This window comes from Lepus europaeus, chromosome 6 (assembly GCF_033115175.1).
Source record: "Lepus europaeus isolate LE1 chromosome 6, mLepTim1.pri, whole genome shotgun sequence".
Lineage (NCBI taxonomy): Eukaryota > Metazoa > Chordata > Mammalia > Lagomorpha > Leporidae > Lepus > Lepus europaeus.
This window is the reverse complement of record NC_084832.1, coordinates 55,031,837-55,046,532: the sequence shown is the minus strand read 5'-3', so window position 1 is coordinate 55,046,532 and position 14,696 is coordinate 55,031,837. Positions and strand designations below refer to the sequence as shown.

General features: G+C 52.8%; 1 protein-coding gene across 1 annotated transcript; it reads right to left on the bottom strand.

The window, feature by feature from the left end:
- Nucleotides 1-2,182: 2,182 nt before the first annotated feature.
- RGCC (regulator of cell cycle) lies at nt 2,183-14,236 on the bottom strand. Its single transcript, XM_062195321.1, has 5 exons — nt 14,061-14,236; nt 13,369-13,554; nt 5,373-5,480; nt 3,714-3,776; nt 2,183-2,556 (listed from the first exon to the last, which is right to left on the bottom strand). The coding sequence occupies exons 1-5, from the start codon at nt 14,107-14,109 to the stop codon at nt 2,549-2,551; spliced, it is 414 nt and encodes a 137-aa protein (XP_062051305.1). The 5' UTR covers nt 14,110-14,236; the 3' UTR covers nt 2,183-2,548.
- Between the last annotated feature and the right edge of the window lie 460 nt (nt 14,237-14,696).

The window sequence follows — 14,696 nt, the reverse complement described above, 5'->3', positions numbered from 1 at the left end:
CGGTCGGGGCACCAATCCTGTCCCGGTTGCCCTTCTTCCAGGCCAGCTCTCTGCTGTGGCCAGGGAGTACAGTGGAGGATGGCCCAAGTGCTTGGGCCCTGCACCCCATGGGAGACAAGGAGAAGCACCTGGCTCCTGCCATCGGATCAGCGCGGTGCACCGGCCACAGCGCGCCAGCCACGGCAGCCATTAGAGGGTGAACCAACGGCAAAAGGAAGACCTTTCTCTCTGTCTCACTGTCCACTCTGCCTGTCAAAAAATAAAAAATATATATATATATATATTTTTTTTTTATTTGAAAGAGTTACAGAGAGAGCCAGATAAAGAGGGGTCTTCCATCCACTGTTTTACTTCCCAAATGACCGCAACAGCCAGAGCTGAGTGATCTGAAGCCAGGAGCCAGGAGCTTCCTCCAGGTCTCCCACGTGGGTGCAGGGGCCCAAGGACTTGGGCCATCTTCTACTGCTTTCCCAGGCCATAGCAGAGAGCTGGATTGGAAGAGGAGCAGCCAGGACTCAAACTGGTGCCCATATGGGATGCCAGCACTGCAGGCAGCGGCTTTACCTGCTACACCACAGCACCGGCACATACTGTTTTAGTCAACTGTCTTTTTATGCAAATAGGAGCACACTCTAAAATAAGTATAGTAAGTCAGGAACACAGTCCTTTATTGTCATCATCAAGTATTATGAGCCGCACATAATGACAAGTGCTATATTTATAGGACTGGCAGGACAGGAGGTTTGTTTACCGCAGCATCACCACCAACAGGTGAGTAATGCATCGCAGGATGATTTTACCATGACTGCAGTGTCATTTCAGTTCCATAATCTTCTAGGGTGGCCATCGTCCATAGCAATGCTGACATGCAGCACATGGCTGTAGTTATGTCTTGGATCACAGTTTTTAAATAGCTTTATCATGAATAAGAAATTTAGGGCTGGGTTTGTGCACAGGGGGTTAAGGCACCACGTACAACACCGGTATCCCATTAGGGCACTGGTTTGAGTCCCAGTTTCTCCACTTCCAATCCAGCTCCTTGTTAATACACCTGAGGAAGCAGTAGAAGATAGCCTGAGTGCTTGGGCCCCTGCACCCACATAGGAGACTGGGATGAAGTTCCTGGCTCCTGGCTTCAGCCTGGCCCAGCCTCTACTATGGTGGCCAGGGAGTGAACCAGCAGATGCAAGATCAATCAATCAATCAATCTCTCTCTCTCTCTTTCTCTCTCTCTTTCCCCTCCCTTCTCCCTCTCCCCTGCTCTCTGTATTGCAGCCTTTCAAATAAAAAAAAAAAAGAAAAGAAAAAGAAAAACAAGTATGCCATTTGGTTCAGAGAAGGTTTTAAAGCAAGAAAGTATAAATAAGAAAGTCATGAATTTTTCTGTTTCTCTGTGTCCCTGGCTACTGTGTGCAAAGCCTCCCTATTGAAAACCTTGTCTCTGGACCCCTGAGCTCCACCAAAGTTGCCTGGACATTGGCATCAAGGCCAGCACATTGAACACATTGAATCTCCCATAGTGCCCGGATCTTACAATAGCACTGTTACTTTTACCTGCTCCAGCTGCCCCACTTTTCTTTATCCTGGATTTCCAATTCTACTGGTTTTTCCCTTAATTTATAGTAAGAGTCCATGGCGCTTGCAAAGATGCAAAGCCATGAGAAGGAAGGCAGAGAACACTAACTGCTATCAAAACCATGATCCTTACATTAAAACTTCCCATGCATTGGTCACTGGCCACACTGCCCTGCAGAGCACTGAGTGAGCGTGGCAGAAGGTTCCAGAAGTCCCCCACCTTCCTGTCTGGTGCAGTCAGGCAGCACCGGGGCCTCGGTGGGGGTCTAGAGGCCTGGTACTCCTGGTGGCTAAGGCGGCTGTGTCCCATCTCAGAGTACCTAGGTGATTCCGAGCTCTGGCTCCCGCTCCTGCTAATGCAGAGCCCTGGAGGCAGCCGGGATGGCTCAAGTGATTGCCTGTCACCCACAGGGGACCCCTGGGTTGAGTTCCCAGTTTCAGCCCAGCAGCCTTGGCTGTGATGGACATCTGGGGAGTGAACAGTGGATGCAAGCACACGTGCACACACTCTCAAATAAATAAATGTTAAACATGACCTTTAAGAGAATATTATTGAAATTGAAATATGGGGAAAATGAAGAAAAAAGAAAAGGAAGCTTACAAAATAGATTCCAGTTCAAATTTTATTTGTATACAAAAATATATTATAATGGGAAAAGCATATTACTATTTCCAACTATATATAATTAATTACAAATATTTTCATAAAAGCACTTTAAATTACAGGAAAGCCGTGTTTTAAAACACAACATTAGCGTGGATCATTTGTCCTAACTCGCTGCAAGCAGGTAAACAAAGTCAGTTTCACTGTCTAAATTGCCAAGAGGTGTGCCCCAGGGCTGACTTGGAGGCGAGCCTGAGAACAGCCGGGTGGTGGGTGAGGGCTCCTCTCCGTCCCCTCCGCAGCTGGCTTTTCCAGGTCCTCCGAGCTTCCTGAAGCTTCTGCAGGGTGCAAGGCGCAGGACGCCCTGTCTCACATGCCTGTACACGGGAGACAGGTCAGGTTATCCACTTAGAGAAGGTCACGGTCTAGGCTGAACCACATCACAGCCCCACAGCTAGTGGCAGCCTCCCACGCAACGTGTGCCTACGAGGTGGGATGACTGGGTGGCCAGCGGCAACTCCGTGACGTGGCTGGACTTGTTCCGTGGGTCTGACACAAACTGGGCTGCGGCTGCACTCATCTCTGTCAAAACAGGCCCAGGACCTCTGCTGTAGCGTGGTACAGCGTGTAAGACGGGGAGGTAACGAAATTTCAGGTAAACGGGGACGATACAAGGACTATGCCTGATATTTGGGTTTGCCTGAGAGAGGGTTAAGAGCAGAGTTATTCTTAAAGAGGCACCGTTGGATCTACTCTCTCAGATTCACCGTATTTCTGATGAGAAATCAACCCTTTCCCTGAAAGATTAAGGAGCGGCAGCTCCAGCCGGTTGTCCCAGCTCTTGCAGTCTTATCGTATGGAAGTAGAACATGCAAATCCACAGTGAGGGTCCCTTCCAGTCCTTCCCTCCACACCCCCCACTGCAGCTGTGAGCTGATGGCTTCAGTTCCCGGCATTTTGGGTCACCCGGTATAGGTCACCATCACTGTTATGCCCAAGTGGGAAGCAAGAAATTGCATATGTAATCCAGGCCGTTCAGTATGGGTGGTATGGGTCTTTGGCAGCAAGATCTCCCCCAGCCAACACCCAACTCTTAGACCTCCCCAAGCCCCTGGATCTAACCTGGGGAACGCACCCTGGCCCCTGGGATGGAAGCCCCTGGCTTGCTCGAGTCAGGCAGATGTGGTCGGTGGGCTCACTTCATCTCTGAGAAGCCTGGCAGGCTGCCACCATGGGAAAGCTCCAACCTTGCTCACTCTCCATCTCAAACAAAGCGCCATTGTTTGCTGGTGACCTGCTCTCACTGCTCGGAAAGGCGCGCGGTCTACTTAAGGCAAGCTTATCCTCAGAGTTTCTCTCTGAGCCGCTGGGGTCCTGTTTCTCAGCCTAAAGAAGCCCTGTGATGCAACTTCCTGCCCCGGGCGAGCTGGGAAACTTGAGAGCACTTCATCAGAGGTGTCAGGTCATTTTCTGTTTGATTTTTTTTTAATGCTGTTTTCTGTTTGATTTTTTTTAATGCCGGGCGTGTACTCACTTGCTAGTGTTCTGTCAAGATCAGCAATGAAGTCTTCTAGCTCTTTTGTGTCTCCCAGTTTGGCTGTAACACAGGAGAGGGAGTTCAGTTTCCGTATCGGTGACAGCCGCGGGTGAATGGATTACTTCCTCTGGGCACCTCTGTCTGCAGAGGTTTTTCTGAAGAGTGCCCCCTGCCCATCCTCAGGGTCTGCTCCCGGGTTTAGTTACAGCAAACTCAGAAACTGACTCCTGAAGACCCCATCTCAAGCCCTCTCCCATCACCACCCTCTCCCACCACCTTGCCTGGAAGAAGAATCTCCCTTGGCTCTGTTACCAGCTTGGGGAGGGCTGGGGGGATAGAAAGTTGCAATTGCCTGGGACTTGAGTTATCAGTAAAAACCAGCCAGAGAGCAAGGCGGGGTGTGGAATGGACACACCTGCTTTCTGACAGGCTTGCTTCTGCTTTCACCCCAGGGTAGCAGAGTGGCCCCCAGAACTCCTCCGCTGAAATGCACCAAGAGCTACTGTTGCTGGTGAGCGAAAGGTGGCAGAGGCTGTGGGCCTGCCAGCACTGGTAATGAGTCCAGCTCCTGATTGTGATCTCTCTATAGCTTCAGCTACGTTTTCCTGTGTATCAGGCTCTTGTAGCTCATTGTGTGCCTTCCCTGAAATGCACTGCTGGATAGGCTCACCAATTCACCTCTGCCGACTATAAATAACCCATTGTTCTGAGCTTTTCAAGTCATGTCAACCCTCCAAGCTTTTTCCCCCTCCTTAATGCCTGTGTCTTGAGGATCAGGTAGAAAAAGTCCGGGCACATTCTAAGGCACTTTGTCAGCTGCTCTCCCAGAATTCCAGAGCTCCCTTACAGCCTGGACCACGGCAGGCTCCCCGGGGGCTGCTAATGGGGCAGAGTTGAGAAGGGAATGTAAAATGTGTCTTTTGAGAGAAACAGAAGTTCTGTCTTAACGCCAGAGTGAGAAAAGTGATGGAATCTTTGTATTTCCATTTTTCTTGCATTCTACAACTATTTTCAGCAAGTGTAACTTTTTTAAGGAAAAAAGTCTCCTTTTGTTTTCAAAAGGGCGCCTGTCCAGAACAACAGAACATTCAGCTCTCTCGCTGGAGACGCTTTGCCAGTTTCAAAAAATAAGAAACTGCTCATGCATCATTAAAAACTTTTTAGGTCTATTAATATCACAGCAGAGACAAGTGGGAACTGCTATTCTGAATTACGTTAGGTCACTGCTTCTCTCATAATGAACACCCCATTTAATTGCTAAATTGGTCATCTGAAAGCACTGGCTTAATAGTTAATGCAATTAAAAAAAAAAAAAAAAGCAAGACTGAACGGCTTGCTTTAAATTCTAGAACCAATCAGCCTGGGAGGAGACTCATGAGAAACGCTGGCATTTGGCACAGTGGTGACTGCAACACACAAGAAAGAACAGTCTACAGTCTGCAAGTTGGCCTTTTCCCTGGGGATCCAGGTTTTCTGTCCCCCAAGCAATCTGATTTCATGTTCACACTGGTCAGAATCCTGAGAAATAACACATTCTCATCTAACTGGTTTGCACATTTGGGAAAGACTGGCCAGGAATGAAAGGAAAGGAATAAATGAAAAGGAAAAAAAAAAAAAGGCCAAAAAGGAAATTCACACTGCAACCACAGAGCTTACCTTTCCGCGGAGGGACAGTGGGGGAGAGCAGGGCGGGGCCAGGGTCTGTTGGGGAATTCAGTTTTTCATCGCTGAAGCTGAAGCTGTTCCTGTACAGCGAATCGGCACCTTTTGGGGAAAGACAGGACGGTCGTTAGAAAGGGCACTCGTGAGACTACCCACTCAGCAGTCCACGGGCAGCCGAGTGCTAGCGGCAGAGCCCCAAGATAAGCAAAGTTGGACATGCAGAGTGAGGGAAGCCTTGCAGGCTCCAAACTCTGTACGTCTGCCTCCAAATGACGTGAGACTGGGGAGTATGCACGTCGCATGCATGCGAGTGTCTCTGGTCAAGCACCCCGGAGGTCCTGGCTACCCTACAAAAGGAAGGGTGAGAGGGTCACCGTGGCCAGCACAGCCCCCTCTGCCGACACACAGCAGCCTACCAGCCAGGCGTCTCAAGTGTAGCCAAGCCAACTCACGGCTGCTGAGGGGCAGTGGGAGATGTGTTTGAGATTTTATTTTTATTTTTCTAATTTTTACAAGTTATTTATTTTCATTTATGTGAAGGGTAAAGAGAACCATCTGCTGGTTCACTTTCCCAAATGTCTGCAACAGCCAGGACTGAGCCAGGCTGAAGCCAGGAGCCTGGAATTCACTCTGGGTCTCCCACGTGGACTGGCAGCGACCCAAGCACATGACCCAAGCACACCCACTGCCTTCTCAGGATGAGCAGGAGCGGAGACTCGAACTAAGGCACCTGGTTATAGGATACAGGCATCCCAAGGCAGTGTTTTCATTACCAAATGCCCACCCCTAGTTTGAGTTTTTAACATAAGGAATCCTCCGTCATGAAAAATGTCCCTCTTGTTCTAAAATAAAGCACAAGGTTGTAGCCTGGAACTTAACAATCCTCCCACTCTGCTCTCCGGATCTCCGCTTACCCTTCATTAAAATGGGCAAGTGAACTAAATTATCCTTAAAATCCCTTCCAGCTCTGAAGTTCTGAGATTCTTTTTCTCTAAGTCCTACCAAAGGGGAGGAAACCAACCCAAGGCCAGCCCAGCTGTGCATCTGTGATGCAGAGAGGAGCTGCTGGCGGAGCAGCACCGCATTCAAAGGGCCCAAAGGCAGGGCAGGCAGCGGAAGCAGGATGTGGCCACGGAGGTTGCGAGGCAACAGCCTTCCTCGCTTAAACAGATCACAAAGCCAGCCGCGGTCATGGCAGAGATGAGCTCTGGAAAGCTCTTCAGGTGAATGACGACGGTGTGGCTGGGCCCCTACTTCTTCAGGTTCTCTGAAGTCCATTGCTTCCAGCTTAGCAGAAGGCAAAAATGTGGCTCTTTGGTCTCCTGAACTCTAAATGAACTTGCCCAAGTTACAAAAGCCACCTGCACCCTGTATAATAAGCAGCAGGGTCTTAAAAAAAAGATTTTACTTATTTATTTGAAAGGCAGAGCTACAGAGAGGGAGAGGCAGAGGGAGAAAAGTCTTTCATCTGCTGGTTCACTCCCCAAATGTCTGCAACGGCCAGGACTGGGCCAGACCGAAGCCAGGAGCTTCATCCAGGTCTCCCACATGGGTGCAGGGACCAGAGCAACTGGGACTCAAACCAGTGCCCTTATGGGATGCCAGCACTGCAGGTGGTGGCTTTAACCACAGTGCCGGCCTCCAGCAGGGTGTACAGAGAAATGCTGAGTGCCGGCAGGGACGCCCCTTGTGCGGCCCCACCGTGCCTGTCCCTGAGGAGTGTTGTGGTAAAGAAACCAGCACGACCCTGCTGTCCGGGAGCACTTGGCAACGGGACCCTTTCTTGCAGGTGTCCTATTGGTATTTTTGAAGATGGTTCGCCTATGCTCACCTTGACTCGGGAAGCCTTCGGTTGCGTCTGTGGGTGGGACCTCCCCCAGAGACGCAGTGAGGGCTTGGTCAAGGGAAGACCGCTCCCTTCGACCCGGGCCCATGGCCATGGCCGTGCCCGTGGCAGTAACCACAGGAATCGCCCTGAATGAGGAGGTGTGATAAGGAGTGGGAAAACCACAGAGTGCCGGGCAGGCCGCCTGCAAGCCAGGAAGAAGGGCCACACCCCTGGCACCTTATCTTTGGCTCTGAAGGACACCGGGAGCATAGGCCCCACCCCCATACCCAGAGTGGCAGCACCAAGATGCACAGCTCTGGCCTCTATCTCCCTATCTCCCAAAGGCAGCTGGCACCTGAGAGCCAGCTCCGACGCCACACCTCACTGCACCTCGCTCTGGCTTCACGTGTGCTCCGCCCCAGCTCTTCAGCAATTTGACAGCCACGCGTGCTCATCCTTTGTTTACCTCCCAAGCACGTGGACCAAACACTAGTGAGTTTTCAAGGAAGAAGCAGTGTAGACACAGAAAAGACCCACATAGGGGCTGGAGCTGTGGCATAGCGGGCAAAGCCATCACCTGTGATGCCAGCATCCCACATGGGAGCAGGTTCAGGTCCTGCCTGCTTCACTTCCAATCCATCTCTCTGTTAATGGCCTGGGAAAGCAGCAGAGGATGCCCCAAGATCTTAGGCCCCTGATACCCACATGGGAGACTCAGATAAAGCTCCTGGCTCCTGGCTTTGGCCTGGCCCAGTCCTAGCTGTTGTGGCCATCTGGGGAATAAACCAGCAGATGGAAGGTCTCTCTCTTCTCTCTTCTCTCTTCTCTCTTCTCTCTTCTCTCTCTCTCTCTGTTTCTCTCTGTGTGTGTGTAACTGACTTTCAAATAAATCAATCTTAGAAAAGAAAAGGCCCTTGAGAAGGAGGATGGTAAGAAAAAGGAAAAAGCAAATCCAATGAGGATTCCAGAAGAGCTCCAGGACACTCAGGTGGCTGGAAAAACTGCAGGAAATGAACAATCATCCGAGATATCACCACAACCTATCTTGATCCTGTGGAGCCTAAATGCCTCCCTCTTGCAAGCATTTTCCCCAGTTTCAGAAAATAAAACACAAACCGACCGCTCCCAGACAGATACACACAGTTGCAAAGCAAGCGATGAAAGCATCAGAGGCTGTCTCTTATTGCTAAGGGACGCAGGCTACTCCCCCAAGGAGGGAAGGCGAGGGGACAAACACCAGTTACAGTATCTATATATAAACACGCGTACAGGGAGGCACACCAACACAGCTTCGGCTCACTTGCCTCCTCCCCGCCCCCACCACACATACACACACACACACACACACCAGCCCACACCTTGGCTCGCCGCCCTGTGCCTTCCACTGTCTCTTTCCATGAGGTGCACAGTCGGGGGCAGACCCAACTGCAGGTTCTAAAATGTGCAACCTTCACCCACCAGAAGGAAATGCACCCGGGGCACGCCCCTTCTGCCACAGTGACAGTCTACGCGTGTCTTTATGGCACACGTAAAAGCAGCAAGCTCAGGAGCCCCCCGGACCCGGCTGCACAGCACTGAGGCCAGGAGAGAGCTGCGCGTCCCTGTGCAAGTCCCTCAGCTCCTCTCCCATCCCAGGGAGAACAGCCACTCAGGCCAGGCACTCGGTGTGCGATGCCCGGGGGTTCGCTCATGCATTCTGCGGTTCCCAGCGAGAGCAGGGGACAGCAGGCTCAGGAGAGAAAAGAGCATCATAGAAACACCAAGGACTGGAGACGCTGGGCCAGATTTGCTCCCGTTGCTCACACGGCAGCACGATTCTGAGGTTCCTCATCAGAGGCGCCCCAGAACACACCTCCCCAGAGTGAGCCCCAACACAGGCACCCCACGCCCTAGGCTGCTCTGTTTCCGTTCTCCAGCAGAATGCCTGTCTACGAAACTGTGTTAAGATTGCACAGGGAGGGAAGTCGCGCGCTTGGGGAAGCAGGGCCCCGCCTGCTGTCCTATGCACCTCCCTATTCCTTACAAAGTGATGGCCGATTTGTCCGGAGAAATGACAGCAATGTGTCACCAGCTGAAAGCACATTAACGAAGTATTGGCCACCCCAGTATCAAGTAGTGCTATTAATAGGAGCTTGGGGGACTCGTCACCGGCAGTGATTTGGGGAACCTGGGCAGGTGGTGAGGCTGGGTATTTTAGGGCCTGGCAAACTGTCCTTCAAGCATCTTGGAAGCCCTGTCTTTCAAGCAGCTCACGCCCCATTTGGAAATGTCCTTGGCAATTCCCCCTTAGCGTACAGCAGCCAGGAACCTCAAATTCTGGGACCAGGTTTTCCAAAGCATCATCAAAAGGAATAAAAGCATATTAAACATGCAAGCTGCTAACTTTAGGAGCACTAACAGAGCTTAAGAAACTCTGCTAGAAAAACAGATACTTGTTTAAAAGGTGGGGATTTGTTTTGTTTTGTTTTGTTTTAGTCTGGAGGGTTGGGAGAAAGGTAATTTAGGGTTAGCACTGACATGTGCTACTCCAGGGGGAAGTAAAACCACAGACAGTAAACCTTGCCCAGAGCTCCTGTAAATATAGAACAATCCCACATGCTTAAGGCAAGTGAACTATAGTAATTCACTGAGAAAAAGCAAGCCCAGGGCCTGGGGTGGAGGGGCAGGGCACCCTCAGGATCCGCGTGCCCACAGCCTCCCAGGGAGCAGGGAGTGAGACGCAGCCTCTCTCCTCCCTTCCCCCACCGTGGCCCATCTGGGACTGCTCCATCAGGCATCACAGTGAGGCCTGTCACCTACTGGGAGTCCCAACACAGCCCCTGGGCATCCTGAGGGCTCCTCCCTGGCCTCATCCTCTCACAACGTGAGCAAATTCAGGTCCCAGCTCAGTGGCTCCCAGGCCACATCAGCTCCCACCAAACTCCCTGTCCTGCTCGTCCCCTGGGCCCATAGGTGTCCCTCTCTCAGGGCGGAGACACGCAGGTGTCCTAAGTCTGGCCCTGCCAGCTCCTCATCCCCTAACGCGGTCCTAGCATCTCACGGCAGCCCTGGCTCACACAGCAGATGGCAGACCTTCTCTGCTAAGTGGCAAGATAGCTCCCTGCCCAAGGAGAAACGTATGTGAAGCTCCGTGACATCCAGGAGATGAGTTCATACCACTTTATACGGTTTGAGTTAGTGTTACAAGCTTTCCAGAAAGCCAACCAGTAAACACTTATAAGAAACCACAATGTACTTTTACAGTTTTGAAAATACTGAAAAAACAAATTTTTAACAATAAATTCAAAACGAAGATATTCACCATTTCTAAAGCACCTCTGACTTCAAGTTTGGAAAACACTACCAGAGCTCTCAACTGCATTGCCTTTTAAAATGAGGTGCGCTGAAGGGCCTGAAATTACCTGTCAATGCAGGTGCACAATCTAACAACCTAGGTAGATCAACCACCCTATGCAGAACAACTACCTATACAGTGACGAACCCTATAAAGATCAACTACCCCTGGCATGACCGCCCTCATGTGAAGTCACCTGCAGGTGTTACCTTGGTCCTCTCCATGTCTTAGGAGGCCTCCCTGAGAGGGGGCACTGGAAGGACCAATTCCTCACTAAATATCCGTCTTCTTTTCTATCCAAATAACTGGCCTCTTTGCGTGGGAGAAGGAATACCCATTTTCCTGCTTTGAAGGCAGACAATCCCCATTTGTTTTTTAATGAGAAATATAAATGTTCTTCTAAAATCAAGAACACTGTTTTGATCTACCTTGGAAAGCTGGCGCACCTTCAGAGAGCTGGAGCTATAAAACGAAGTGCAAAAACCAGAGTAACATGCATAGCATTTAATGTCACGGCTTCCTGCATAGCTCTTTCCTGCAAGGCACTGGCTCCACGCGACAGACCACAGTATACACATTTTCAGGTTTTTCGAAAGCATAAAACAGAACAAATCCTTCCTTCCTGATCACGAGCTTACCCATGTTTCTAACAGCACTTTAAATAGCATCCTTTCAATTTTACAAGCTGGAGAAACTGAGGCCACCCAGGGCTCAGCCTGGGCTCCGCTGACCCTGCCAAATGACCACCACCTGGAAGAGAGACCGTCAAAACCAACTAGCATCAATAAGCAAGTGGGAGACCCGGATCCATGGGACTTCAGTCCACTGCCGAGGCTCTGGTTCCCACTCAAGCCAACCGTCCATGGTGCTAGAGCAAGGCCTTAGAGAGAGCGCCCACGTGCTGCAAGCTACTCTATCAGAAAAAAGGGGAGAGCGTCGATGATCATAAAGCACTGTGCTAGGGATCGTAGGAGATACACGCTCCAGAAACAGCAGAGATCGCTAATAGTAGCAGGTAATAAGTCACCATACAATCACCATACCGTGGGCCTGGCAAAAGAGAGCTGCTGGTACTCTCATCACCGGGGCGTGTCTCCCTTTTCCGTGTCAGTAGAATCGACATCTCTCATGCATGCTCCTCCACGGACAAATCAACGTAACAAATGTCTACATGCAATTCCTGGCCGCAGTCAGCATATTACGCGTCCTTAGGATATTACTATTTAGATACACACAGCTCCTGCCAAGACTCTACCCAGCCTTGTCAGAGGCAAATTACATATTTATAGCAAAGACGGGAGTCATCTGAGCCTTCTTTATACGTTACCCAGGAGTTCTCTAACCACCAAACCAAGGGCTACTTTAACAGCTAACAACAAAAGCACAGAGAAAAATACGCACATACACCCTAAGCAAAACTGCAGACTCCATCTCCGATGTCTCCCTCTTTGTTAGGAAGGCTTTTCTAGTGCCTTCTCTTTGAGGCCTCTGAAAACAGATGCCAGCTCTGAAATGCCAGCCAGTGGAAGCTGTGCTCAGCCAGGAATGGGCGAGCTCGGGGCCATGGTCTAGCTGAACGAGGCTGTGGTTGACAAAGGAGCTGTTCTGGCCCACAAAACAGCAGTGACGGATCAACCCGGCTTGCTGTCCCGTGGCGGGGAGACTCTGCCTTTGATGAATCACTTGCTCCATGCCCCCAGTGGAAGGAGACAGATGAAGTCTGGCCACAGGTACTGAGACCACTTTCAAAAATTGTAAGGCTTCTCTAGAAATAGAAAAGGCACAGCGCGATCAGTGGCATCACAGTTCCCATCCCCTTCCACCTCCAAAGCTACAGCTCGCTCGAAGCCTCTGGCAGGGCCATCAAGGAAACCAAAGCTGGAGTTCCGGTTTCCAGCTCAAATCCTGACTAGTGCTGCGAGTGCCTTTGGCTCTTCTCAGGATCGCAGCTCAGGTTCAAGTCCAGCCCTGAATCTCTCTCCCCAGGAATGGAGCAAAACAAGAGAATCACCGCTTTTATTTCCAGAGTCAAGGATGTTCATGCGTGTAACCTACCAGGTTAAATTAATTAAAGACCCCAGAGTAACACAGGAGAGTTCTGAAATTCCCTTGGAAAAACAGCAAGCAATCCAGGATGTGAAAACCGACAATCATGTGATAATCAAGAGTTGCCAAATTTGCTGACACCCAAACAGGTATTTATTATCCTTCCAGGATATCTGAGTTCCTGTAAAAGCTGTTTTGTTCTGTTTTTGCAAAGTCACGGAGGACCAAGAGACTCCCTGCGAGCTCCCACTGTAAGAAAGGTCACCAGGAAGCACCCGCATACCCGACTGCCGCCCGGGTGCTGGCCTGCCTGGAGGAAGAGGGACGCTTTCTAAAGTTCCGTAGCTGACCTCAGCGGTCCCAGAGAGTCTTGCAAAACTGCATGCATCGGGAGCTCAGGACCAGTAGAAAGTGCAAGAAGTTATTCCAAAAATGCCCAGAGTAGCAGCTTATGAAATCCCGCCTGGTTTCCCCAATGTTTCAGCGCTGTGCCCTCCCCATTCCTGCGGCACTTGTTGCACATACTCTGAAAAGTTAGGGCTGGGAGGGGAGGGGAAGGGGAGAGGAAACCGTGCAAAGCCTTGGCTGGAGTCCCGGGGCTCCTGTCCGGCAGCTCGGCACACCTGCATGTGACAGGTGGACCAACATATACCCGGGACTACCCATAGTGCTTAGCCTACAGCCCTGGAGACTCAGCCCTCCCGGCTTCTAGATAAGCAAACTGAGGCCAGGTCCTGGGAGTCCAGCGGCGCCGGCACCGTCCCAGCAGGGGCCACACTTACTCTCCGAGTCGCTGAAGCCGCTGCTGTCGCTCACGCTGGCGCTGCTGCGCCGCTTCATCCGCTCCAGGTGCTCCTCGTAGTGGAAGTGGCGCTCGTGGAAGGGCGACGCGAAGTCAGCCAGCACCGCGTCAAACTCGCACAGCGCGTCCGTCAGGTCCGCGGCGGCCGCCGAGTCCAAGGCCGGGGCTGGGGGCAGGGAGGCGGGCTCGGTGGACCGCGGCGCCTGGGGGCGGCCGTCCCTCCACGGGGCCCGGGGGAGGGGTCGCCGCCCTTCCCGAGGGTAACTGCCATTGTCTGCGCGTTTGCCAAGGGACAGCCACGCAGCCGCTGCCTCTGCCTCCTCCCAACCACCTCCCAAGGTGCGTTCTGCCATCTGGCCCATTGTGCAGATAAAGAAACTGAGCCCGCGCCCGAGGAAGCTGCAGGCCTGAGGCCGCCGCGCTGTCGCCTGCTTGCTCCCCGCGACGCGTGCGGGCATGGAGGCGGTGGAAAGAGCGGGTGCAGAGGCGCCCCTAAGGGTCGGGCTCCGATCCCCAGCAAGGCGTGGAAGGGAGGTTGAGCCCGCGCGGGCGACGCTGGGGCGGGTCTCGCCGTGGAGGATGGAAAAGTGCGTGTGCGTGTAAAGGGATGACACGAGACCCCTCTTCTCCCGCCCCCGACCTCTTAGGGGGACCCCGGGATCCCGCACTCACCTGCGGCCGCGGCGGCCGCCGGGCTGCCCTTTGTCGCGGGCGGCTTCATGGGAGGGCTCGGCTCGGGGCGGCGCGCGCCGAGGGTCCTGAGAGCTGCGGGCCGGGGACGCCGAGGAGGCTGGGGGACGCCGGGGTCGCCACGCAGCGCGCTCCGCTCTGTCCGTGCGCTCGTCCGCTTCTCCCGCTCAGCGCCCGCCACCGGCGCGCGCCGCCGTCTTATAGCCGCGGGCGGGGCGGGGCCGCCGGCGCTGTCCCTGCCGCCCTCGGGGACGCCCCGGGCCCCGCCCCCGCCACGCGCCCGCCGGGGAACCGCAGGGGCGAGCCGCCCAGGTTACAGCTCCAAATATTTACCCGCCGCTTGCCCCGCGCGCCCTGACAACCCAGCCCACGCAAGTGGCTCTGGCGTCACCGGAGCCCCAAAGAGCTGATTCTTCGGCTCGAGCTCCGCCGCCTCCCGGCCGCGTGCTCGGTTCCTCCGCGGGCTTCAGTTCCACGCCGCGGAGCGCAGGGAGGGTCCCCACTGCCTCCCCACCCCCGCCCGTGGGCGGTCGTGGTGGACAGGGTGCGAGGCGAGAGCGACACACGTAGGGGCGCTCCTTTTCCGTGCCCAGCCCGGAGCACAGCAGCTCCCGCCAG

Coding starts and splice junctions, on each gene's coding strand:
- RGCC (XM_062195321.1), bottom strand. CDS start 14,109: ATGAAGCCGCCCGCGACAAAGGGCAGCCCGGCGGCCGCCGCGGCCGCA. Junction 5,481..13,368: donor CGGCTTCAGCGACTCGGAGA/GTAAGTGTGGCC, acceptor TTTCCCCAAAAG/GTGCCGATTCGCTGTACAGG. Junction 3,777..5,372: donor CACTGTCCCTCCGCGGAAAG/GTAAGCTCTGTG, acceptor CCTGTGTTACAG/CCAAACTGGGAGACACAAAA.